The sequence below is a fragment of the Lissotriton helveticus genome, chromosome 3_1 (assembly GCF_964261635.1).
Source record: "Lissotriton helveticus chromosome 3_1, aLisHel1.1, whole genome shotgun sequence".
NCBI classification, from domain to species: domain Eukaryota; kingdom Metazoa; phylum Chordata; class Amphibia; order Caudata; family Salamandridae; genus Lissotriton; species Lissotriton helveticus.
The window spans coordinates 588043983-588065587 of record NC_136061.1 but is presented as its reverse complement, the minus strand read 5'-3'; the positions used below and the strand labels follow the sequence as shown (position 1 = coordinate 588065587).

At 46.2% G+C, this 21605-nt stretch overlaps 1 protein-coding gene across 1 annotated transcript in view; it reads right to left on the bottom strand.

Moving 5' to 3' along the window:
• Window positions 1–21605, bottom strand: part of UNC80 (unc-80 subunit of NALCN channel complex) — a 2761828-nt gene that overhangs the window by 1714596 nt on the left and 1025627 nt on the right. Inside the window, exon 23 of the mRNA XM_078680564.1 lies at window positions 14811–14982. Coding sequence (XP_078536690.1) covers window positions 14811–14982 — 172 coding nt within the window. The remainder of the gene's footprint in view (window positions 1–14810; window positions 14983–21605) is intronic.

Below are 21605 nucleotides of genomic sequence, written 5' to 3'. Positions count from 1 at the left end.
TCAGTATTTACAACTACGCCACACAATCACCGCACACATTAGACACCATACGATCTCCCAGAATTTATCTCACTGGAAGGCAAGCTTCTCATGAAGGATATGGGATCCCATAAAATAACAAAAATATACAAAACACTTGCAACAAATATCTCCACCACACTACCCTTCCAGTGTCATGGGAGGGGGAACTTGGCAAACTAGATAATGAAGATTGGACTGAGGCTCTGGGGCACCTAGTGAGGCCGTAATTTCAGCTTGCCTCCGTTTGATACAACTTAAAATCTACATAGGGCTTACTACACAAGACATTGTCTGTGGCGCATGGGTACTATCTCCTCCCTGATGTCTCCACTGCAAGATGAAGGAAGATACATTCATTCATAAAATATACAGCTGCACAGTACTGGATAAGTTCTGGCAGGATGTGATGTCTTGTCTGATCGAGGTTCTTGCATGGATGATCCCAAATTGATCCTCCTTCATTGTACAGACTGCATTGAGGGGAACAGATTCAAATGACTTCTACTGTTTCTGGGACTAACACTTGCTAAAAGGATATAGCCAGGGCATGGAAGGCAGAGACCCCTCCCACCCTTGCAGTGTGGAAAAAGAGTGTTTATCATTGCGTGGGGATGGAAGTTGTGGTATATTTGGCAAGAGGATGTCCTCAAAAGCACCCCAAAATGTGGTAGAAGTGGGAAGACTACAGGGGCATTGTGTTGGAAGCTATTCGTTTGAACGAATGACGGGCAATAGGGCATAGAGGTGATAACAAGGTGCTGTGGGAATTGTGGATTGCGGGGCTGTGTTGGGGTGGGATAGCCGGTGCAAATTGATAGATTCCTTAAATGGGAATGCTAATTTTACCATCCTGTGTAAAACTTGTGGTCAGCAGGGCCTTGTTCATCCTCTAAAACTCAATAAAATTAGTTTAAAAAAAAAAAGAAATTATATAGGCAGGAACATGTGAGACAAGCCCTTCAAAAAAACGCATCATGACAGGTGATTTGAAGACTGAAGACTGATCCCATGTACGTAAAACAGCCAAACGAGCCAATAAATAACCATTAACTGTGGTAACAGCAAGATCTTGCTGGGCCATTTAAAGACAAATAAACTTGCTTGCAAAGGTTGAACATGCCGGAAGGCACACCATGTAACAAACTTTTCCCAGCAGCCTACATATATAGAATGACACCAACCACTTCACGAGGAAGGTTGAAAGAGATCAACTGTCCCTGCTCAACAGCCATGCATGTAGGTGTAGGTTGTACACGCTTGGGTGCAGGGCCAGGCCTTGCCGTTGTGACAGGTGGTTCTCCCAAAGGGGCAGCCGGATCTAATGGTCATTTTCAGAAATCTGCACAGGAGAGTGACAGGCAGAAAGGAGTACAGGAGTCCCAATCTCTATTGCAGGTGAAAAACGTCTCCCAGATAGGACTGCCTTAGGTATTTCAAGGCGCAAAAGCTTTGAGACCGCCTGTTCTCTTCGGTAGCAAATAGATCAAGCCAGGGTTCTTCCCACTAATGGAAGATGCCCAGTGCCAGCTCTGAGTGTAACTGACATTCATGAGCCACTAGGCAAGGGCAGCTGAGTTTGTCGGACCTGGTGTTTAAAGATCTTGCCACGGGTTGTGGAATATGGGCTATGCCCTGAGTGTTCAGCCACTACCAGAGATGTAGAGCCTCTAAGCACAGGACCTACTCCCTCATAACAATATATTTGTTTCAGTACCGCATGGTGGCCATGTTGTCTGTGAGCACCTGTATCTGTTACCCTTTGATGGTTGGGAGGAATGCCTTCAGTGGAAAGAGAATCACTTGCAACTCCATCAAGACAATGTGGAGTTCTTCTTCTGCTGGGATCAGAGTGCTCTGATCTTCATCTCTCCCAGATGACCTCCCAAACCCAGTAACGCTGCATTCCTCACGACCGCTAGCTCTGGGTGGAGGTAGGGAGAGGTGTCTGCTATGGGTCCAATTGCTTTAAAGCAGACACACTGCAGGTCTTTCACATACTCCTTCGACAGCTGGAATGAATCTGATAGATTGCATTGGTGCTGAGCCCACTGCAGAGCCTGCATGTGCCACCTGTCTTGGTTCACAAGGAGAATGAAGAAGGTCAAGAAGCCATGAAGCATCAGAGCCAATCTTACTGAGACCCAGGCTGCAGGTTTAAAGCTAGGGATAATAGCCTGCATGTCATGGACTCGCTAAAGCAGTGGGATGGCTCGGAAAAGCACTGTATCCAGGATGGCTCTAATAAAGGGGAGACACGATGAGGGAATCAGGTGCGACTTCCGCATGTTTATGACAAGACCCAATACTGTCAACAGGTTGACCGTATTCTGTAGGTGGTTTAAGAACATTTGAGGCAAGCCCGCTTTCAGCAAACAGTTGTCGATGTATGGGACGAATGTTATTCCCAACCTCCACAGATGAGCTGTGACCACTGTTTGTGAACATCTTAGTTGCATTGGTCAGGCCAAAAGGTAGCACTGAGAATTGGACATACTTGTGGTCTACCTCAAACCGTAGATAGCATCTGTGGCACCGCCAGACGGGGTGTGAAAATAAGCGTCCCACAAGTTGAGAACCTAAATCCAGTCTCCTGGATCAAGGGCAGACAGAACTTGGGCCAGGATAAGCATTTTGAACTTGTAATTCTGAAGGAAGAAGTTAAGACGAAAAAGATCCAGGATGGGATGGAGGCCTCCATTCATTTTTGGCATCAGAAAATAATGCTAGTATCAACCAGTCCCGATGTCTGATGCCGGCACCCTATCTACGGCTTCCTTGGTCAAGAGAGCCAGAGACTCTGCTTGGAGTATGGCAAGAGGTCCTCCAGGAGGAGTTGTGGCATATCCGCGGGCCCAGACACAAAGGGTAGGTAATAGCCATGTTCTACGATCTGGACCGCCCGTGGTCAGACGTGATGCTGCTGAAAAGGTGATTAAGTGCCCCCTGGGGCAATCTAATATAATGTAAAAGTAATTTCTAGAGCACAAACTCATTCCCACGGGCATCTTGGCACTATCAGAGGCGAGTCCGAGGCAGATTAGTAGAAAGAAAGGAGGCGTCTTGCTGAGTTTAGGTGTCTGCTAGTCAGGTCCTTAAGGCTTTTAGGCAGGCAAGTAAGGAGGGAGCGGCTTTTAGTGTCAATGTTAGGCTGTTCCAGAGCACTGCAGTGGTCCTGAAAAAGCTCCTTCTGCCCCAAGTGATCCTCTTGAATGAGGGGACAGTCAGGTTCATGGCGGCGCCAGAGCGGAGCGTCCTCCATGGGATATACCAACTAAGCTTCTCCTGAAAGAGTATTGGTCCCTGGCCATGCAGTGATTTAATGCTTTAAACCTGCAGCGTTGTCTAACTGTTAACCAATAGAATTTCTTAATGGCTCCTCTAGCGGATTCATATTTTGGAATTTTAAAAAGGAAACGTGCAGCTGCATTTTGTAGAGTCTGGAGTCTCTTCAGGGGACCTGTCACAAGGTTAAGGTAGAGTCTATTACAATAGTCAATCCTTGAGAGTATTAAAGCGATGATCACCGTTTTTAATAGTTCTGAGGGTAGGAATTTCTCAATCTTTTTTACCAGCCTCAGAGCACAGAAAGAGGCTGATGTAATTTTGTTTACCTGATCTTTGAGCTTCATTTCGTTATCTAACAAGAAACCAAGATTTTTTACTTGAGGGTTCCAGAAGAGGGCCCTACTCAGGCAACCACCGAGCCGGCGTCCAGAAAGAGTGGTTATTGCCAAAGATGATGACCTCGGTCTTAGTGGCTTTCAATATAAGACAGTTATTGTCCATCCAATGGCTATCTTCACTCAGGCAGGTCTTAAATGCAGAGCTCGAGCTAGTTTCTGGTTTCGTTAGTGACACCACAATTTGAGTGTTGTCACCGTATGATGCAAGAGAGAAACCAGAATTTTTGATGAGTGTCGCCAGAGGCGTAACATAAAGATTGAAGAATGTAGGACTCAGGGATGAGACCTGGGGACTCTGCATGTCAAGGAGAAAGGCTTTGATGAGATGTTGCCCAGTACCACACTTTGTTGTCTATTTGCAAGAAAGGATTGAAGGAGACCTAGTGCAGTAGCCCAAATCCCTAAGCTCTGCATATAGTCAACCATGACCTCATGGTTGACCGTATCGCACGCCGCAGAGAGGTCCAGCAAGATCAAAGCCACTGTCCCCCATTATCCAACCTTTCTTGAATGTCCCCAGGTTGTCCTTTTTTTAACAGAGGCTGAACAGAGGCCAGCTTCCATACAGAAGGCAAAATTCCCTCGGCAAACATCTTGTTAAAGAGTTTCTCAATATTTTGTGCTATTTGTGTAGAGATCATGTGCATTATTTTAGAAGTGCAGGGGTCTTGTGGAGCACTTGATTTAATTAATGGAATTAACTTTGTGAGTTGTTCTATTGAGGGAGGCTTAAAAGTTCGAAAGACTAACCTGAGCTAACGTGGCAGTTGATGGTTGCCCGTCTGATTCGCTCGCCGTCCTACCCACATTGAATTTGTGAAAAATGTTTACAACCTTTTCTTGGAAAAAGTTGGCCAGTGTGTCACAGGAGTTTGGATTTGTTATTGAAGGGTTGTGGCTAGTTGGTACCACTATTTTTTTTTATAATGGAAAAGAAAGGTTTGTGGACATCAAAGGCTGATTTTATCTGTTCAGTGTAGCAGGAGGTTTTTGCAGCTGTGATGAGTTTTTTATGTTCAGCTAGTTTGTTTTTATAATGTATTTTCTCCTCCTCTTCAATTTTCTTTCTCCATTTCTGTTCTTGCCTGCGGCAATACTGCCTAGATGTCCTAAGCGTTTAATTATACCACAGCTGTGAGACTTTCTTAACCGTAGTTCTTGGTTTGATCAGTACTACTTTGTCTAGGGCAGAGTTTAACCAGAGTGAAAAATGTTCCATGCACTGTTCCAGATTTTCTGCTGGATGCTACAGTATTACGGTCAGGGCATCTTTTAATTCATTCAACTGTAACTTGTGCCAGGCTCTAATGGTGAGTTTCTCTATGCCTGTTTATTTTCTTGATCTTTGTCTGCCAGTTGACTGCCCAGTGATCAGACCATCTGAGGGGGAGAGATGAAAGTTGATTAGTATCAGGATGGTTGGAGAAGATTCCATCTAGTATATGGCCACCACTATGCGTGGCAAAGCTAGTGATTAAAGATAGACTCACTAAAGTTGATTGATACCACGAATGTGTTCAGACTGAGTTAGTTTCATTTTCCAGATGGAAATTTAAATTCACCTAACACAGAACAATTAGTACTAAGGATATGTGATTCCAGAATCATGCTAAGCTCCTCTGCAAAACCACTTCTAGGTCCTGGTGGGAGGTAGATTAACATTCCCTTAAATGGCTGCGAGTCCGGCAGCTAAATCAAAAAGGCTAGAACTTCAAAACCAGGGGTGGTTAATGGCTTAAATGTAGTCTTTAAATGAGTATGAAAAAAGACCGCCAACCCTCTGCCCTTTTTTAGTTGTCTGTCGAGCCGATAGACGGAAAATCCGGGTGGGGTGGCTGCTACAATTTCTGGGCCGGAGCCACTATGTGCCCATGTTTTGGATGCAAATGCCACATCCACCTGCTGTGCTTGGACCAGATCAGAAAAATCAAGATGGTGTTTCACTAGAGATCTGGTGTTTAGTAACAAACATGTTGTATGTGTATGTGTTGAATTGCCACCTTTTCTACCTTGCTGATCAAGAGTCACAGTGTCAGCTGCGCTAGTCACAGAATTTAGTCTATAGCCCCCGTTCTGATTAGGACAGATTGGATGGGTCAGTATGGGGTAATTAGGACCAATGGGACATTCGCTGTTTGGTCTTAGTGCCATTAGGAATTCAGTGGAATACCTGATGGTTTCTGCTGCATCTGAGGACAGCCGGCCCAGGGGACGTGCGCTGGGCGTGGTCCAGGCACGAACGGGCGCAGACGGGCTTGCCTTTGGCATGGCGGCGCCATCCTCCGCTTAAGTAGACGGAAGACAGCGTGCTCGGGTGAGTGACTAAAACATATCACTCCCAAAATGGCATTCAGAAAACGGCGAAGTGTAAATAAGGAATTATCAACCACGCCTCTCTCCACACAATCAGCAAGTAGAGGCTGCGGTGGACCAGGGAGAGCAGTGGTTCAGAACCGAGAAACATGAGGTACAGTGTGCAATTAAAAGCACTTCATGATGCTTTTTCATGTAGTTAGCAGGGAACTCAAAAACAATATAATTGCCTTCTGTTCAATTAAACAGTACTGTGTGCAAAATACAGTTTTCAGTCAGACTAGCGAGCTGGGGAGCAAGTACCTTTCTGCAGCGTATCTGGTCTTAAAGTTTTAAAAGTGGCTATGCGGTGACTGTGGGGGGGAATGGTGGGGGGTGTCAGGAGAGCTTTGTTGCTGAGAGCTTGGAGATTGACAGCCTGTTTTCCTGCCTCATCCTCAAAAGGATTGGAAGGTTGACTGTTGTTGCTGCCGAAACCAATATTGGTGCCTCTGCTGGTAACCTGGTCTGAAGCTGCGAAAGTGGCAAGTGGTCTGGGAAAACTGGCAGACAGGCAGAGTTAGGCATAGAGAATGCACTGTGGCCCTGCTCTCTTTAAAAAATGTCTACGGCCAGGTCTGCCTTTACTCCAAACAGACAGGAATCAACGAATGGCATGTCCATTAGGGACTGCTGGACATCTAAAGAAAAACCTGTGGAGGCATGGCACCTTAGCATCGCACTGGTGGCGGCTGCTCTACTCAAATAGTAGGACATGTCCTGGCCAGATCTGATGGTGTATTTTGCTGCATTCTTATCCTCCAAGATTAGATGCTGTAATGTGACTCGGATGTCATCTGTAACACCTGGCAAAAGCTCAGCCACCTTGTCCGACAGTGCATGTGAATACTTGCTAAGGATACAAAATGTATTCACTGATAAGGCAAGGCTGACCGACCTGAACTTGTGTTTTGCAAATGTTTCCATTCTCATAGATGCTACATGCGGGTGTCTAGTTGGGAAGGGATTTAAGGTTAATCGGCTGGTTGATGCCTGCACTACTTAACTCTCAGGGGTGGGATTTTGAATTAAAAAATCTTGGTCCCCGGCAGCGGGACTATTTTGCCTTGCCACTTGCCTACTGATTGGAGGGCAAGAACCTGGTTTTGCCCAAGTGCCAACCAACACACCCATCAATGTCTCATTAAAAGATACAAGGGGTTGTTTGTGTGGGCTTGAGGATTTCAGTGAGCTCATTAGTTTCGACCTCTTCAGTTGGCAAGTTGATGTCTAAGACTTCCGCCACTCACCAGATCACTGTCAAAATGAAGTAAAGAACTCTGTTGCTATGGTTGGGTTGCTTAGGAAAGACCAATGTCTGCAGAGGATCTAGACCACCACTGGCATCTTGTAGTACTGCAAAAATGCCCCCATTGTCATAGAAGGCCCCACCGTGAACATCATCGTCAGCAGCATGTGGAGTGTAGTCTGGAAAATAGCAAGCGTTGTGCCAGGGCATAGGTCGTGGACTCATTTTGGAGTCCAAAAAGACTATTGGATCCTAGTCCGGCATCTGGAAATTGACTGGTGTCGTCAGTCTTAGCGCTCTAGGTGGGGACTGGAATGGCACCAACTGCAGAGACAGTGGAGTCAGTGCCTCAGGCACGGTTGTAGTTGGTCATGGGCCCGAATCCGAATGAGGGCAGGGGTTGAGTGCACCAGGGAAAGACCTGCTGCAGGAAGCCAGCTTGCATCCACCTTGACCATGGTACCCAAAGGCATTCTAGAGGTACCTGGTGAGGCACCAAAAATGTTATCCATGGGCAGGAGAAGTTCATGGAGTTGTGGCATTCCTGTTGTTATGGATTGGGCTAGTTTGGGACCTTTGGAGGTGTCAGTTCAAGGTGTGGAGACCGATTTTATAGCCTGGAGGCTCCAAGAGTGTCATGCAACTCAGAGTGATGGGAGTGGTGGGACAAAAAAGACACATCCTAAGATTTTTGATGTTTCTTATGGGATTTTTTTAAACTTACCTGAGCCCCATGACCACACTGATGACAGGTGTGAGGAGTCAGAGGGAGCCTGTGCTCGCAACTTTGACTGAGACTGTATATTCAACTTTTTGAATTTGGTGACTGCAAGATAAGCCTCTAAATCTCAAATTACCATTCGTTTTGGCACAGAAGTTCCACGACGTTGTCGTGTTTGGTGCCGAGGCACCAGAAGCAGTAATTGTGGGTGTCTGGAACTGACATCTGTCAATTACAGACACAATGGGACTTGAACCCTGTTGTTTTAGGGGGTCACATGCTATAAAATGTAGTTATTTTGAGGGAAAAGCAGCTCAGTCATGTATGACAGAATTTGAAAACTCTGAGAAGCAGGGGATGGTGATTCAAGGAGCAAAGAGCCTAATCTAGGACAATAAGGATCACATGAGCCATGTGGTTTCAAATTTCGGGAATCACTCTTGGCATAGAAGGTACCAGAATAAATGGGTTTTGGAGTTTGTACATCCACTGAAGAGGAAACTCTGGTGTACAGAATTATTAGCATACCCTGGTGGCAAAATAGCTTAATTCTGGGATGGCCCATTTGCGAGTTACACCTTTATCAAGATGACATTACTGATGTATTGAGGAAAATCCGCTTAGGTAGTATGCTGTCTAGTTCTCAATTCCAGTAGCTAAGATAATAGCAGAACAATTTCTCTGTTATGGCTGACTGCCACAGCTCGTGAGCTACCTTAAACAAGGATTGAATTCCACAACTCCTTGTTTGTTTACATACCAGATCATGTTAATGTAGTCTGCTACAACTTGGACATATCTGATCTGCAGCTGAAGAAGAAAACCAGAAACTAGTTCCACTAAATAGCCAAGGCCCAATGAACACATCTCATCCACAACCGAGACTGAGGCAAAAAGATGATGCCTGGAAGCCTTAATGCTGCTCAAAATGCTAAACTGTGTTTCTCTAAAACAACAGAGGCATATGCTGAGTACTCCAAGACCTCTCTAAGGAGAAGCAGCATGGAAGATTGTAAGAAACATTAAGCATTCACCTAACTCACATTGGGAGAAGTATCTACTGCTGATCTTGAGGCTCAGGAGGAAACAAACACATGTAAAATCCAGGGTGCTCACAATGCAGGTATTTTTCCACAGACCCTCATATTCTAGTGAAATGGGACAGGACTGTACAGAGAAGGTGTGTTGTAAAGTAGGTGAATTAGATTTAGTTAATACTATTTCACCAGAGGATTCTTTTTCCGTGAATTGGTGACTTACTGCTGACAGTACCATCTTTACCATGACTCTTTACTTTCTGGTGCAGCACACAATCACTAGCCAACAATGGCAAACCCTGACCTTCATTAAGCTTAAGCAGCTTGTCAGACCTGACATCATTGGCGTGAGTCTCCCTTCAATTTTTGACGGATTGCCTCCTCTGTTTTGATATGTTTTTGCTGGATTTATGCTTTGGGAACTGTGCCACTGCTAATCAGTGCCACAGTGCAAGTGCTCCCTATGTTAAATTGATGTACTGATTGGTTATTCCACAATTGGGTTATTTGATTTACTGTCAGCCCCTAGTAAAGTGCATCATGTGTGCGCAGGGCTTGTACATCAAATACTCTGGTGGGCTTGCAGCACTGGTTGTGCCACCCACAGAAGCAGCTTGTAAAGTGTGTCTCAGGCCTGCCATTGCAAGGCCTGTGTGTAGTTTGTGACTACCATGTCGACTTGGCCAAGTGCACCCACTTGCCAGTCCCTAAACCTTCTCTTTGCTTCATATTAGACACCCGTATGGTAGGCCCAAGGGCGGGGTGCATTGTAAGTACAAGGTAGGACATGCTCTGATGTGTGTAGCATGTTCTAATAGTGAATTGCACCCATTTTCGTTGTTCACTATTGAAGGCTACCTGTTCTCATAAGCCAGAATGGGCAGTTAAGATTGTTACATTCTTACAATCCTAACTGATTCAGGGAACATGGTAGAAATTCGAATTTAGTATGCCTGAACTCAGAATAATAAAATACATCTTTTAGTAAAGTTGGTTTTAATATCCTGTGTTTGCAAATACCACTTTTAGAAAGCAGGTATTTGCTTGCCTAACCATTTGAGTCCGCCTCTGCTGAGTTGTGTATTCCTTGTCTGGGTTTGTGTGTGACAGGGCTGGAGAAATTCCAGGAGACGGTCTGGGACAGCCAGTGGTGAATAGGGAGATTTACATCCAGATGGGAGGTAGGAGTGCACCAGGGACCTGAATAGGGCTGGGCATTCCCTCTACAATGCTGGCTCCACCCCCTGTGGCTTGTCTGATGTCTCTGCCCTGCACAATGAAAGGAGAAGAGGAATCCTGTCAACAGAGTGCTCCAGAGCTGTGTCTTCCCTCCCCTATGCTGGCTCCACCTCCTGTGGGGCGGCTGATGTCTCTGCCCTGCTCAGTGAAAGGAAGAAGAGAGTCATGTCAACAAAGTGCTCAGGAACTGGTTTGAACTAGGCGGAGGCCTCTCTGCCTTCAGAGAACAAAAGATTTTGGGGTATAGGTATTGGGACCCTGCTCCAAAGAAATTAGATCACTTCTGGAACAAGAAACCTATCTGCCAAGGAGAAGAACCAAGGAAGCTGCAGGAGTTGGACTGCCCCTCTGCCAGTGTGCTGTTTGCTGGGTTGGCCTGCAGTGGTTGCTTCATTGCCAAGGAAAAGGTGAAGGAACTTTGTAAGGACTTTCCTCTACAGAATATTCTTCAAGGGCTTGAACTGTGCTTTCCTCCTTCTGCAGTCTCAGGGCCAAAAGACTTCACCTCCAGCTCCCTCCTGAATTTCCTTGCTGGGAATTCTGACTCCAGTCACTTGCGTGCCGCTGGGAGCTGGAATAGCGATGAATCGAGAAGAAGCGTGTCGCCGCCGCAGCTGAAATCATCGCAACGCCGAAGAAGCGAGCCTTCGTCGCATCTCCCTGGAAGCGTGTGTTCATCGGAGCTGCCTGCTGTCGCATCGCTGGAGAAGCGTGACGCCATCGAGAGAGTCGCCATTGCATCGCCAGAGAAGCGCGTCGCAGGGCCTGTCGCGGCTCCAAAGTACAGAGTCATCGTAAGGCTGCCAGGGCGTCATCGTCATCGCATCGCCGCATCAAGGGCGCCATCTTCTCGCATCACAACTGGATCATCGCACAGCATCAAGGCGCCATCTTGCGCACCACAACGGGCCCGCAAGCCGAGAATCTACCCATCACCTCCGCCGGTAAGGCTCACGACGAGTCCCCTACTCTGCGCAAGCATTGAGGCAGGACGCAACCGTTCCCCCGGATCACGGAACCGACGCATCTCCCCTTTTGCGAGCCTTTCGTTCACTTTGCGTTACGCATCCAGGTACTTTGTTGAGAACTTACCGCATTTAACAGCAACTTGATTTAAGAGACTTTGATCATCTTTTAAGTAATCTTAAGTGTAGTATTATGGATTTTTGGCATTTGTGGTCTTGTTGTTTAAGTCTATATATAGAATACTTATTTTTTATAAAACCTGTGTTGTGTCCATCTGTAGTGTTATCACTGTATTACTGTGTATATTCACAAATGCTTAACACGCTGCCTCTGAGATAAGCCTGTCTGCTCATGCCAAGCTACCAAGGGGGTGAGCAGGGGTTATTAAGGAGTGTAATCCCCTTATCCTGACTGAGAAGTAAGGGTCCCTATTTGGACAAAGGTGAATACCATTGCCAACTAGAGACCCCCAGATATAACACAGCTGAAGTTAGGCAGTGCATTTGGTGAAACACTTTTCCTTGATGATTAGTACAAGTGTAACAGTATATAGTGAAAACAAATGCCGCGGCAGGGATACCTGCCTCTTGTTCATGCTGCAAAGTGACACTGGTGGATTAATTGCATATGGTGTGAGATTTCAAGTCATTGGCACTTCTTTGGATTCAGGTCTTCCATGTTTTGCAACCTGAACTGGCATATCCCGTCAGTCCTCTTGGGAAGTGTGTAAACTGGTGATATTCCACCTCCCCCCCAAAAAAGCAGGGTGGTTTCCCGGTTCGTTGATTTGGGTCACTTCCCTCTCAGTGGAATCATGGCGTACAGTAGTCCTAGTTGGGACCAAGCTGAGAGTAAGTCTCTTCACAGAAGAAAGTAGAAGGGGATTACATAAACACCCAAAAAGCAAAAGGTATCTGATGAGCATTGGTCGACATTAAGCACGGACTCCGGAGACTATGCATTATCCCCTTGAGAGGGTGTGGACCCCCCTCCCTAAACTCCTCTATGTCACTTTGTGCAGTATGGTTCAATTTTGCACTAAGAGGTTATTAATAATTGCCGCTGACCCCCTCCTCCTCAGACAACCCTGCTTCACATCTTGTGATGCGACTCTACTTAATGGGGAACTTTTTTCTCCCTGACATTTGTCATTATGTCTGGGAACCTAGATAGAGTACATGGAACACAAGAATACAGCTATGATGTTCATTCACAATTCTTACATCATTATGGATTCATAACTGCTTATTATGGCATTTATGTACACAAAAACAATAACTAATCAATCTGCATCTATGACATTATAATTAATTTACATTCTTCTTCAAAGCTATCCTCGGAGCCTTTCCTTGCCAAATTCACACTGAATTAACAGGGATGATTACTCACTGGTTGCAATATCAGTGAATATATAAACTTTTTAAGGCTCGCATGTGTACAAGAGTAAGGGAAGGGAGGCATCTACAACAGCGCAAAGATTCTGTCTTTTTCACACAAAAAGAACATAGAATCTTTGGAGTTGGGCACCAGCGGTCACCCGACATTAAAGCAAATCACTAAAACAGATCACTAAAACAGCCGTCCTGCAAACATTTTTACAGAAAACATATTGTGAGACCTGTCAATTTAGACAACTGATTTCAGGTGTTTTACAGATAGGTGCTGTTTGCAATTTAAGAAAATTACAGTCTGCTCTGCCATATACCACTCTTCTGTGTAATGTGACAACTTCAAATTTGTAAACTGTACAGGCCTATTTTGAATTATAGTGGGGTTTAAGCCTAAATATTTGACGTGGTGCACTAATGAAACTAGAAATTATCAATTCTGGTGCCTTTAACTAATCTGCTCAATAGACACTTTTATATACCAATAACACCTTTGGTTGTCATCTAAGCTCAAACAATTACAATTTGGAAGTAGTTCTAGATTAGGTTTTTGCCTGACTGTTTTGTCAGAAAGTTTGTCATTTTGAATACTGTATGCAGCAGCACAATGAGCACTTAAATGCTACATTCAGTGTCATATATGTGAGTATATAATCCATCCTACTGAATGCTGATCTGAATTGCAGGTTTCACTATATGTAATTACACAGAATAAAGTGCAACAAATAGTACAGAGCGATCAAGATGAATAAACAGTAAGACATGAGACATGTTATTATATGAAATGTGCCTAACCTAATTTTCCTGTCTATCTTGATTCGGTTTTATGGATTACCCATGTACAGTTAGATAAATCCTATGGTCATCCTGGGAATAATGAATGATTGGTGGCAAACCAATCCCAGCCCCTTAAGAGAGGACAACATATGGCATGGTGCAACTCATGCTGTCAATTATGAACTATTGGCATAGTATCTTAGGATCAGAGGGTTATCCACTGCTACAACATTACCTGGTCTCAGAAGTGAGTGGTGGCAATACACAAGGAATGGGATGGCTCACCTTCAGTCTAAGATGGCCAGGGTGACGCATTGGCAGTTTTCTATGGTTCTTTCCGGTATGAAAGCCTTGAGATTGAGATTCAACCAGTAGTGAATAGTTGGCCAGTGTTAGGTTTCTGTCTGGACAGATGAGAAACCAGTTGCGGTGTGAACAGCATTTTTGGAGGTACTTGCAGGTGGAGGCTCAATGGGCGACCTTATGAGTCTGTCCGCTATGTGGGATGAGACTTAGGAAGTCAGAACTTGGATTGACTATCTGAACCCAGATATAGCACTGGCCACAGGGAAAAGACTCGGGGTAATGGAAAAAGAAACCATGAAGTGGCAAGACTTGAGAAAGTGAGCAAAAGCTGGGCTGACTTGCTGGCCTCAGGTCTCTGACTATACAATACTGAGCAATATTTTTCTCAGTATGACTCTATAGATGGCAAAGGAACAAGATCTAGGAAATATGGGACACTGGGAGCAGGATTTATCCTGCTGAAATGTACACATTCAATTCAGGAACTTCTGAAACAAACTGTGTATACCCATATAGAAAATACCTAGATATAAATGGTATTTTTTCAAGTACAGTAAGCATGATCTTTATGTTCAGAGTGGGATCTCATAAGCTTGAAATCCTTAGAACCCAGTACCAAAAATATGCCATGGAGGGATAAGTTTTTACAAAAAAAAAACATTTATTGTGAATTTAATGTAGCTCTTTAGGTGTCAGTCATGAAGACAGCATTTGACAGCCCCATTAAATAAAAGTTAGTTTTGCCTCTTTAGTACCTCAGAAAAAATAAAACGCTCTGGAAAGGTCATAATGATAAGGTGGAGGATTGGTTTTCTTTGGGGAGTTCTCCTTTAAAATTACAGGGCCCCTAGATTGCTCTGAGTTTGGGTTTAGTGACAGCATAATTTTAGTCTCAGTCTTTATTCTTCTAAAACTATTCTACCATTTAACAATTAGTCCTAAAGTACATAAGAACTTAAGGAAACAGACACAGCACATAGATGGGCATTCATGAAAACAAGGTACTTTAAAAGCAAAGAATATGAAAGAGAAAAGAAAAGAAGTAAGTGCTCCTAAAGCAGAGGTCCTTACAAGCAGGGTTTCTTGTAGTAAAGGGATTCTCCTTACTGTCATCTAAAAAGTCTTCTTCCTCATCCTCTTTTCTAAGCCTTCGCTTGGTCTCTTCATCATAAATAAGGCCAAGCAGGTTGGCCGGGCTTTCACTCTCACTGTGACACACCTCATTGAGCCGGGCCCCTATTGCCTGCCATGATGAAAGAAAAGAGGGATTTTAGAGTCCTCAAGTGAAATACATATGTGTCTCTCAATGTACACTTTGCCCCCACTGAAGTAAGCCAATAAGGTCTGAAGATGGGAGACAAAAATAAGCTATTTAATTGTAAAATTGCATTTTAAGGAACATACACGGTGCACTGTCTGAATACATACATACACATATACAAACACACAAAAGTGCAAATCAATGTAAAAAAAAAAGGTTACTTAGCTTGAGTAGTGATCTTTCTGATGGACACTCTATTGACCTGTCGTTGTAGCATCCACCCTAGCCCACTAACGTCAACTCCTCGTTGATTTTTTCTATGCCCATGATGGCAGAGATGAAAAAATTTCAAAACAATTTAAGGCAGTGCAACAATCTAAACTAGAGGCTTATTATTAATGATTTATGACCACACTACAGAACAGGGAGGTGGGCAGGCCTGGTGAGCAATCTGAAGGTATCCACTGGAACGCTAATTACCTAAAGTAAGTCATTTCTTTCCTCTGATTGATGCTTTTACCTCCAGATTCCTTACAGGTTAAATACATTCTAAAGAAGTACCCCTCTGCAGTGGTGGGCAAAAAAGGAAATTCTGGAGCACTGAGAGTGCAAAATGGCCATTCAAGCAATAATTCTTAGCAAAGGTGTTAATGAACAGGTTAAATACCTTCGGTAACAATATATCTGTAAGAGACATATATTAGTTATAGATTTGTTACCTTAGATTTTCCCCCAGGCGTCAGATTGGATTCTGAGAATGTTTTTTTCTCGAAGCAGTATTTTTGCGTGTCAGGAGGTGGCGTCGGTCAACTCACGTGCATCGTCGGTATTGCCGGGATGACGTTGTGGTATCTACTTAGACGCCGCCCCTGCGCGCTGACGTCAGTTCTTTACACAACATTGTACACCAGAAGCGCAGAGCCATGCAAGACACTGACTACTGGTGCACAAAACTAGGGCCCTGAAAGGGAGTCCCTCACTCTAATAGTCAGTTCGCAGAACGGGGAGGATGGGTGGGGCGGTAAGGAATCTATAACTAATATATGTCTCTTACAGATATATCGTTACAGAAGATTAGTAACTTGTTCATCTGAAAAAGTCTATTAGATATAAAAGGAAATGAAATACCAGTATTTGTAAAGCGCACAGCTACCTCCGAAGTGGTGTCCCGGCACTGGGGGCCCTCAGGAAGATTAAGCAATCTATTGCCCAGAGTCACATGGTGCTGGGCTAACCTGCCACAGGCGATCGAACCATGAACCCCGTAGTCCGGAGTCAGGCACCCTGGCCGCTGAACCACACCTCTACCACAATAGATTCCTTACCTTATAATAGATACCCCAGCAATACCATCCCCCGGAGGTGGGTCTGCGAACCAAGTTCACACCAGAAAGTCCTGGAGAACTGAGCGGCCAAAGAAGCTGTCTCTCCGGACTTGAGTATCCAGGCAATAATGTCTATAGAAAGTGTGCAGGGATGCCCACATGGCTGCCTGGCAGATGTCATTGAGAGGGACTCCGCGTCCCAAAGCAGTAGTGGCTGCCATCGCCCTAGTGGAGTGGGCAAGCAATCCTACTGGTGGATCCTTCTTCGCCAAGGAACAGATTTTGATGCAAAGAACGAACCACTGAGAGATGGTCCTTTTTCTGCACGGCCCAACCTTTCTTGGTGCCCACATAGTCAACAAAGAGTTGATTATCCACCCGGAATTGCTTTGTACGATCCAAATAAAAGGATAGAGCACGTTTTGGATCCAGATGATGGAGTCTTTTTTCCTCTTTAGAAGAATGTGGGGGCAGAAAGAAGGTGGGCAAAGTGATGGTCTGCCCTATGTGGAAAGAGGCAACCATTTTGGGAGGAAAGGAAGGTCTAGTTCTGAGGACAACCTTGTCCAGATGAACAGCAAGGGCAGGAGGCTTAGAAGAAAAAGCCGGAAGCTCACTCCACCTGTGAGCAGAGGTGATGGCAACCAGAAAGGCACTTTTTAGAGTCAACAGTCTGAGAGGACAATTATGTAATGGCTCGAAGGGAGCACACATCAGGTAAGTCAGAACCAGATTCAAGTCCCACTGGGGCATTACGAAAGGAATAGGAGGAAAGAGATGAGTAATCCCATTTAAAAACCTATTTACAATAGGGGACTTGAAAAAAGAATTTGATCTGGAAGATGAAGAAAGTCTGAAACAGCTGAAAGATAGCCTTTAAGGGTGCCGAGAGCAGATGCCTGCTGGGCCAAAATGAAAGAAGGAAGAGGAGGACCTCTGAAAGAAGGGCAGAAAGGGGATCAATAGCCTTTGCTGTGCACCATGCCAAAAATGTGTTCCATCTGCAGGCGTATACCGTTTTAGTGAAGGGACGCCTGGCTGCCAAGATGACATTACAGACTTCGGAAGGAAGGTCAAAAGCTGTCTACTGTTGCTGCTCAATCTCCACACAAGGAGGTGGAGGCCGGACAGGTTCGGGTGGAGGACAGTCCCCTGCTGCTGCCACAGATGGTCCTCCCAAAGAGGCAGTCTGATCGGAGGATCGATGGCCATGTACAAGAGCTTGTGATACCAGACTCTTCGTGCCCAATCCGAAGCCTCAATAATACCTAGGGCCTGGTCGCGCCTGATCTTCTTCAGCACTCTGGGCAGAAGTGGTATAGCTGAAAAGGTATATAGAAGACCAAAACTCCACTCGCAACGAAAAATGTCGCCGAGCGAGTGCCGCCTTGGAAATTCCAACGCTCAGAACTGCTGACATTGCACGTTCTCTTCAGTGGCGAATAGATCTAACCAAGGCTCTCCACACCGCTGAAAGAGACCTTGCACCACCTCTAAGTGAAGACGCCATTTGTGATCCACCATGCACCGACGGTTGAGTTCGCCTGCCCTGGCGTTCAGGGAACTTGCCAGGTGTTGAATCACCAGGGACATACCCTGATGTTCCAGCCATGTCCAGAGGTGAAGGGCCTCTTGACATAGGGTCCAGGACCCCATCCCGCCCTGTTTTTGCAGTACCACTTGACAGTAGGAAGGAATGCTTACAGTGCAAGAGGAACTGCCGAAGCACCAGAAGGTTGACGTGGAGCTTGGACTCTCCCATGTGGCCGCCCCATCCCATGAGTGATGCATCTGTCACCACCGTGAACTCTGGTTGGGGAAAGGAGAGGGATCTGCCGTTGACCCAATCCTGGTTCAATAGTCACCACTGCAGTTGGTGTGCAGTGCCCTCTGAGATCTGGACGCAATCGGAACGACTCCCCTGATGCTGTGCCCACTGGAACTTCAGGTCCCACTGCAGAGCCCACATGTGCCACCTGGGATAATCCACCAGCAGGATGCAGGAGGCCATGAGGCAGAGTAGCCTCAGGGTCATTCTCGCGGAAACCCAGAATAGAGGCTGAAACATCAGAATCATAGCCCGAATATCCCAGACTCGCTGCTCTGGAGGATAAGCCTGAAACTGTGCTGTATTCAGAACCGCTCCGATGAAAAGGAGCTTCTGAGAGGGAATCAGGTGCAACTTCGGCACATTGATCGTGAACCCCAGCGAATGCAGGAGGTCCGCCGTAGTCTGGAGGTGGGAGACGACAGCCTGGGGCGAGCCTGCCTTCAACAGCCAGTCTTCGAGATAGGGGAAGACTGGAACCCCTGATCTGTCCAGATGAGCTGCGACCAACGCCATCATTTCGTGAACATCCGAGGGGCACTGGTAAGGCCAAAGGGGAGCAAGGTAAACTGAAAATGCTCGTGGTCCACCATAAACCGTAGGTGACCCCGGTGGGCAGGCAGGACGGGATGTGAAAATAAGCGCCCTGCAAGTCCAACGCTACCATCCAATCTCCAAAGTTGAGGGCAAACAGAACCTGAGTCAGTGTCAACATTTTGAAAGCAATTGACGTTGCGGAGACCCAAAATAGGACGCAGGCCTTTGTCCTTCTTGGGCACCAGAAAGTAGTGGGAATAACATCTACAACCTACTTCTGGGGCAGGAATTCACTCAATATCTCCCTTGGCCAAGAGAGCTGTAACTTCCTGATGGAGAAGGGCCAAGTGATCCTCCGACATCCAATAGAATTGTGGTGGTATGGATGGTAGGTAGTCTGAAAGGGGAGGGAGTAGCCCCTTCGGGTTATCTGCAAACCCACCAGTCCGACATGATGCTGCACCAGTGGAGGAGGTGATGGCGGATACTGCCGCCCACTGGCAACTGGTGGCCATGAAAGGTCGGACTAGGAAGGTTTGGAGGCTGCTGCAGAGGGGACAATGGTGGACTGGTCTGCTCACTGGCCCCAGACCCACAGCACTGGGTCCCACGTCCCTGGCCAAGCAGAGGCTGGGCAGCTTGCGCCGGCCTGTGGCTCTGGGAGGAAAATGGTGGGGCATCCCTTTTATAGCCAAGAAAGGGGTGAAAGGCAGACTGCATGGGGGTAGATGTAGTCGTGAGGTGCAAGGATCTGGCCGTAGTCATAGAATCCTTGAAGCACTCAAGCACGTTTTGTGCCTTGTCGCCAAACAAGCAACAGTCATTAAAGGGCATGTCCAAAAGCGTTGATTGGATATCGCCCAAAAAGCCAGTGGACCTCAGCCAGGCATAGTGCTCAGCGCTACCGACGTTGAAATAGTCCTGCCTAGCGAGTTGGCCGTTTCCAGCAGATGTATGACGGTACGACGCGTACCGTCGCACAAGTTACTACTTGTGTAACGATATATCTGTAAGAGACATTAGTTAGTATTAGATTCCTTACCTTAGATTCCTTACCTTAGAATATCCCCAGGCGTCAGACTGGATCCGGAAATGTTTGTGTAGCAGTACCCTTGCGCGTCGGTAGGCGTCGTCTGCGGCTCCGCGTCCGTCGTCGGCGTCGTGGACGCCGTGATGACGTCGTCGGAGTACTTAGACGCCGCCTCCGCATGCTGACATCAGTTCTTAGACACAGCTTTTCCGCGCCAGAAACGCAGAGCCATGTTAAAAACCAACACTGGTGCCATTGAAACTAGGGCCCTGAAAGGGGACAACCCTAACCCTAGATATTGGTTCGCAGAACGGGGAGGATGGGTGGGTCGGTAAGGAATCTAATACTAACTAATGTCTCTTACAGATGTATCGTTACACAAGTAGTAACTTGTGCATCTGAAAGAGACACGTTAGTATTAGATTCCTTACCTTAGAATAGATACCCCAGCAATACCAACCCCGGTGGTGGGTCTGCGAACCAATAATCACACCAGAAAGTCCTGGAGGACGGAACGCCAAAGAAGCCATCCCTCCGGACTTGGCTGTCCAGGCAGTAGTGTCTTGCAAAAGTGTGCAGCGATGCCCACGTAGCCGCCTGACAGATGTCTTGTAAGGGCACACCCCTGCCCAGGGCAGTGGTAGTCGCCGTCGCTCGGGTAGAATGAGCCCGCAGTCCAACCGGGGGCTCCTTCCTAGCCAAGGAGTAGCATGCCTGGATACACAGGATGATCCACCGGGAGATGGTCCTCTTGTGCACCGCTTTCCCCTTCTTAGCGCCCACGTAACCAACAAAGAGTTGGTCATCCACCCGGAACTGGCGTGTGCGATCCAAGTAGAATGAGAGCGCACGTTTTGGGTCCAGACGGTGGAGCCGCTCTTCCTCTTTAGAGGGATGCGGTGGCGGGAAGAAGGTTGGCAAGGTGATAGACTGCCCGATGTGGAAGGCCGTGACAACCTTGGGCAGGAAAGAAGGTTTGGTACGCAGCACCACTTTGTCCGAATGGACAGAAAGGAAAGGTGGAGTACAAGAAAGGGCCTGGAGCTCACTCACTCTCCTGGCAGAGGTGATGGCAACCAGGAAAGCAGTCTTCAAGGTCAGAAGGCGAAGAGGACAGTTGTGAAGTGGCACATCAGAAAGGTAAGAACCAGGTTCAAGTCCCACTGAGGCATCACAAACGGAACAGGAGGAAACGTGTGTGTGATGCCCTTAAGAAATCTGGGGCCCGATGTAGGTCGGTCGGTAACGGCCGAATATCGGTATTTTCGGCCGTTACCGACCGGTATTTGAGCTTTGATATGTAGGGCCACTTATTTTACAGATTCGGTAAATTTACCGATCGGTAAATTTACCGAATCTGTAAAATACCGAATCGGTATTATTACCTATTCGTTAAATTTGATATGTAGGTGGGACTCTTCCGAGTCCCACAACCCTTACCGAATCTGTATTTTACCATCAAATATATTTGATGGTAAAATACCGATTCCGGTGTGCATGCACATGTGTGCATGCACACCTGTGCCATATGACAGGCAGACCTGCCCTTAGGGCAGGTATGCCTGCCACATGGCCCGAACCTTTTTTGGGGGTGCTAGAGGGTGTCAAAGTGACACCGCCTGCACCCTTGTCAAAATCGGTATTTACCGATTCGGTAAATACCGACCGGTAATGCCCATTCATTCCTATGGGCTTCAAAGCCCATAGGAATGAATAGAGCATTACCGGTCGGTATTTACCGAATCGGTAAATACAGATAATTACCGATTCGGTAAATGGATCATCTGGATGTTCCTACATACCCCCCTTCTTATTTACTGATTCTTAATTACCGAATCGGTAAAATTCGGTAATTAAAAATCGGTAAATGATTCCTACCTACATC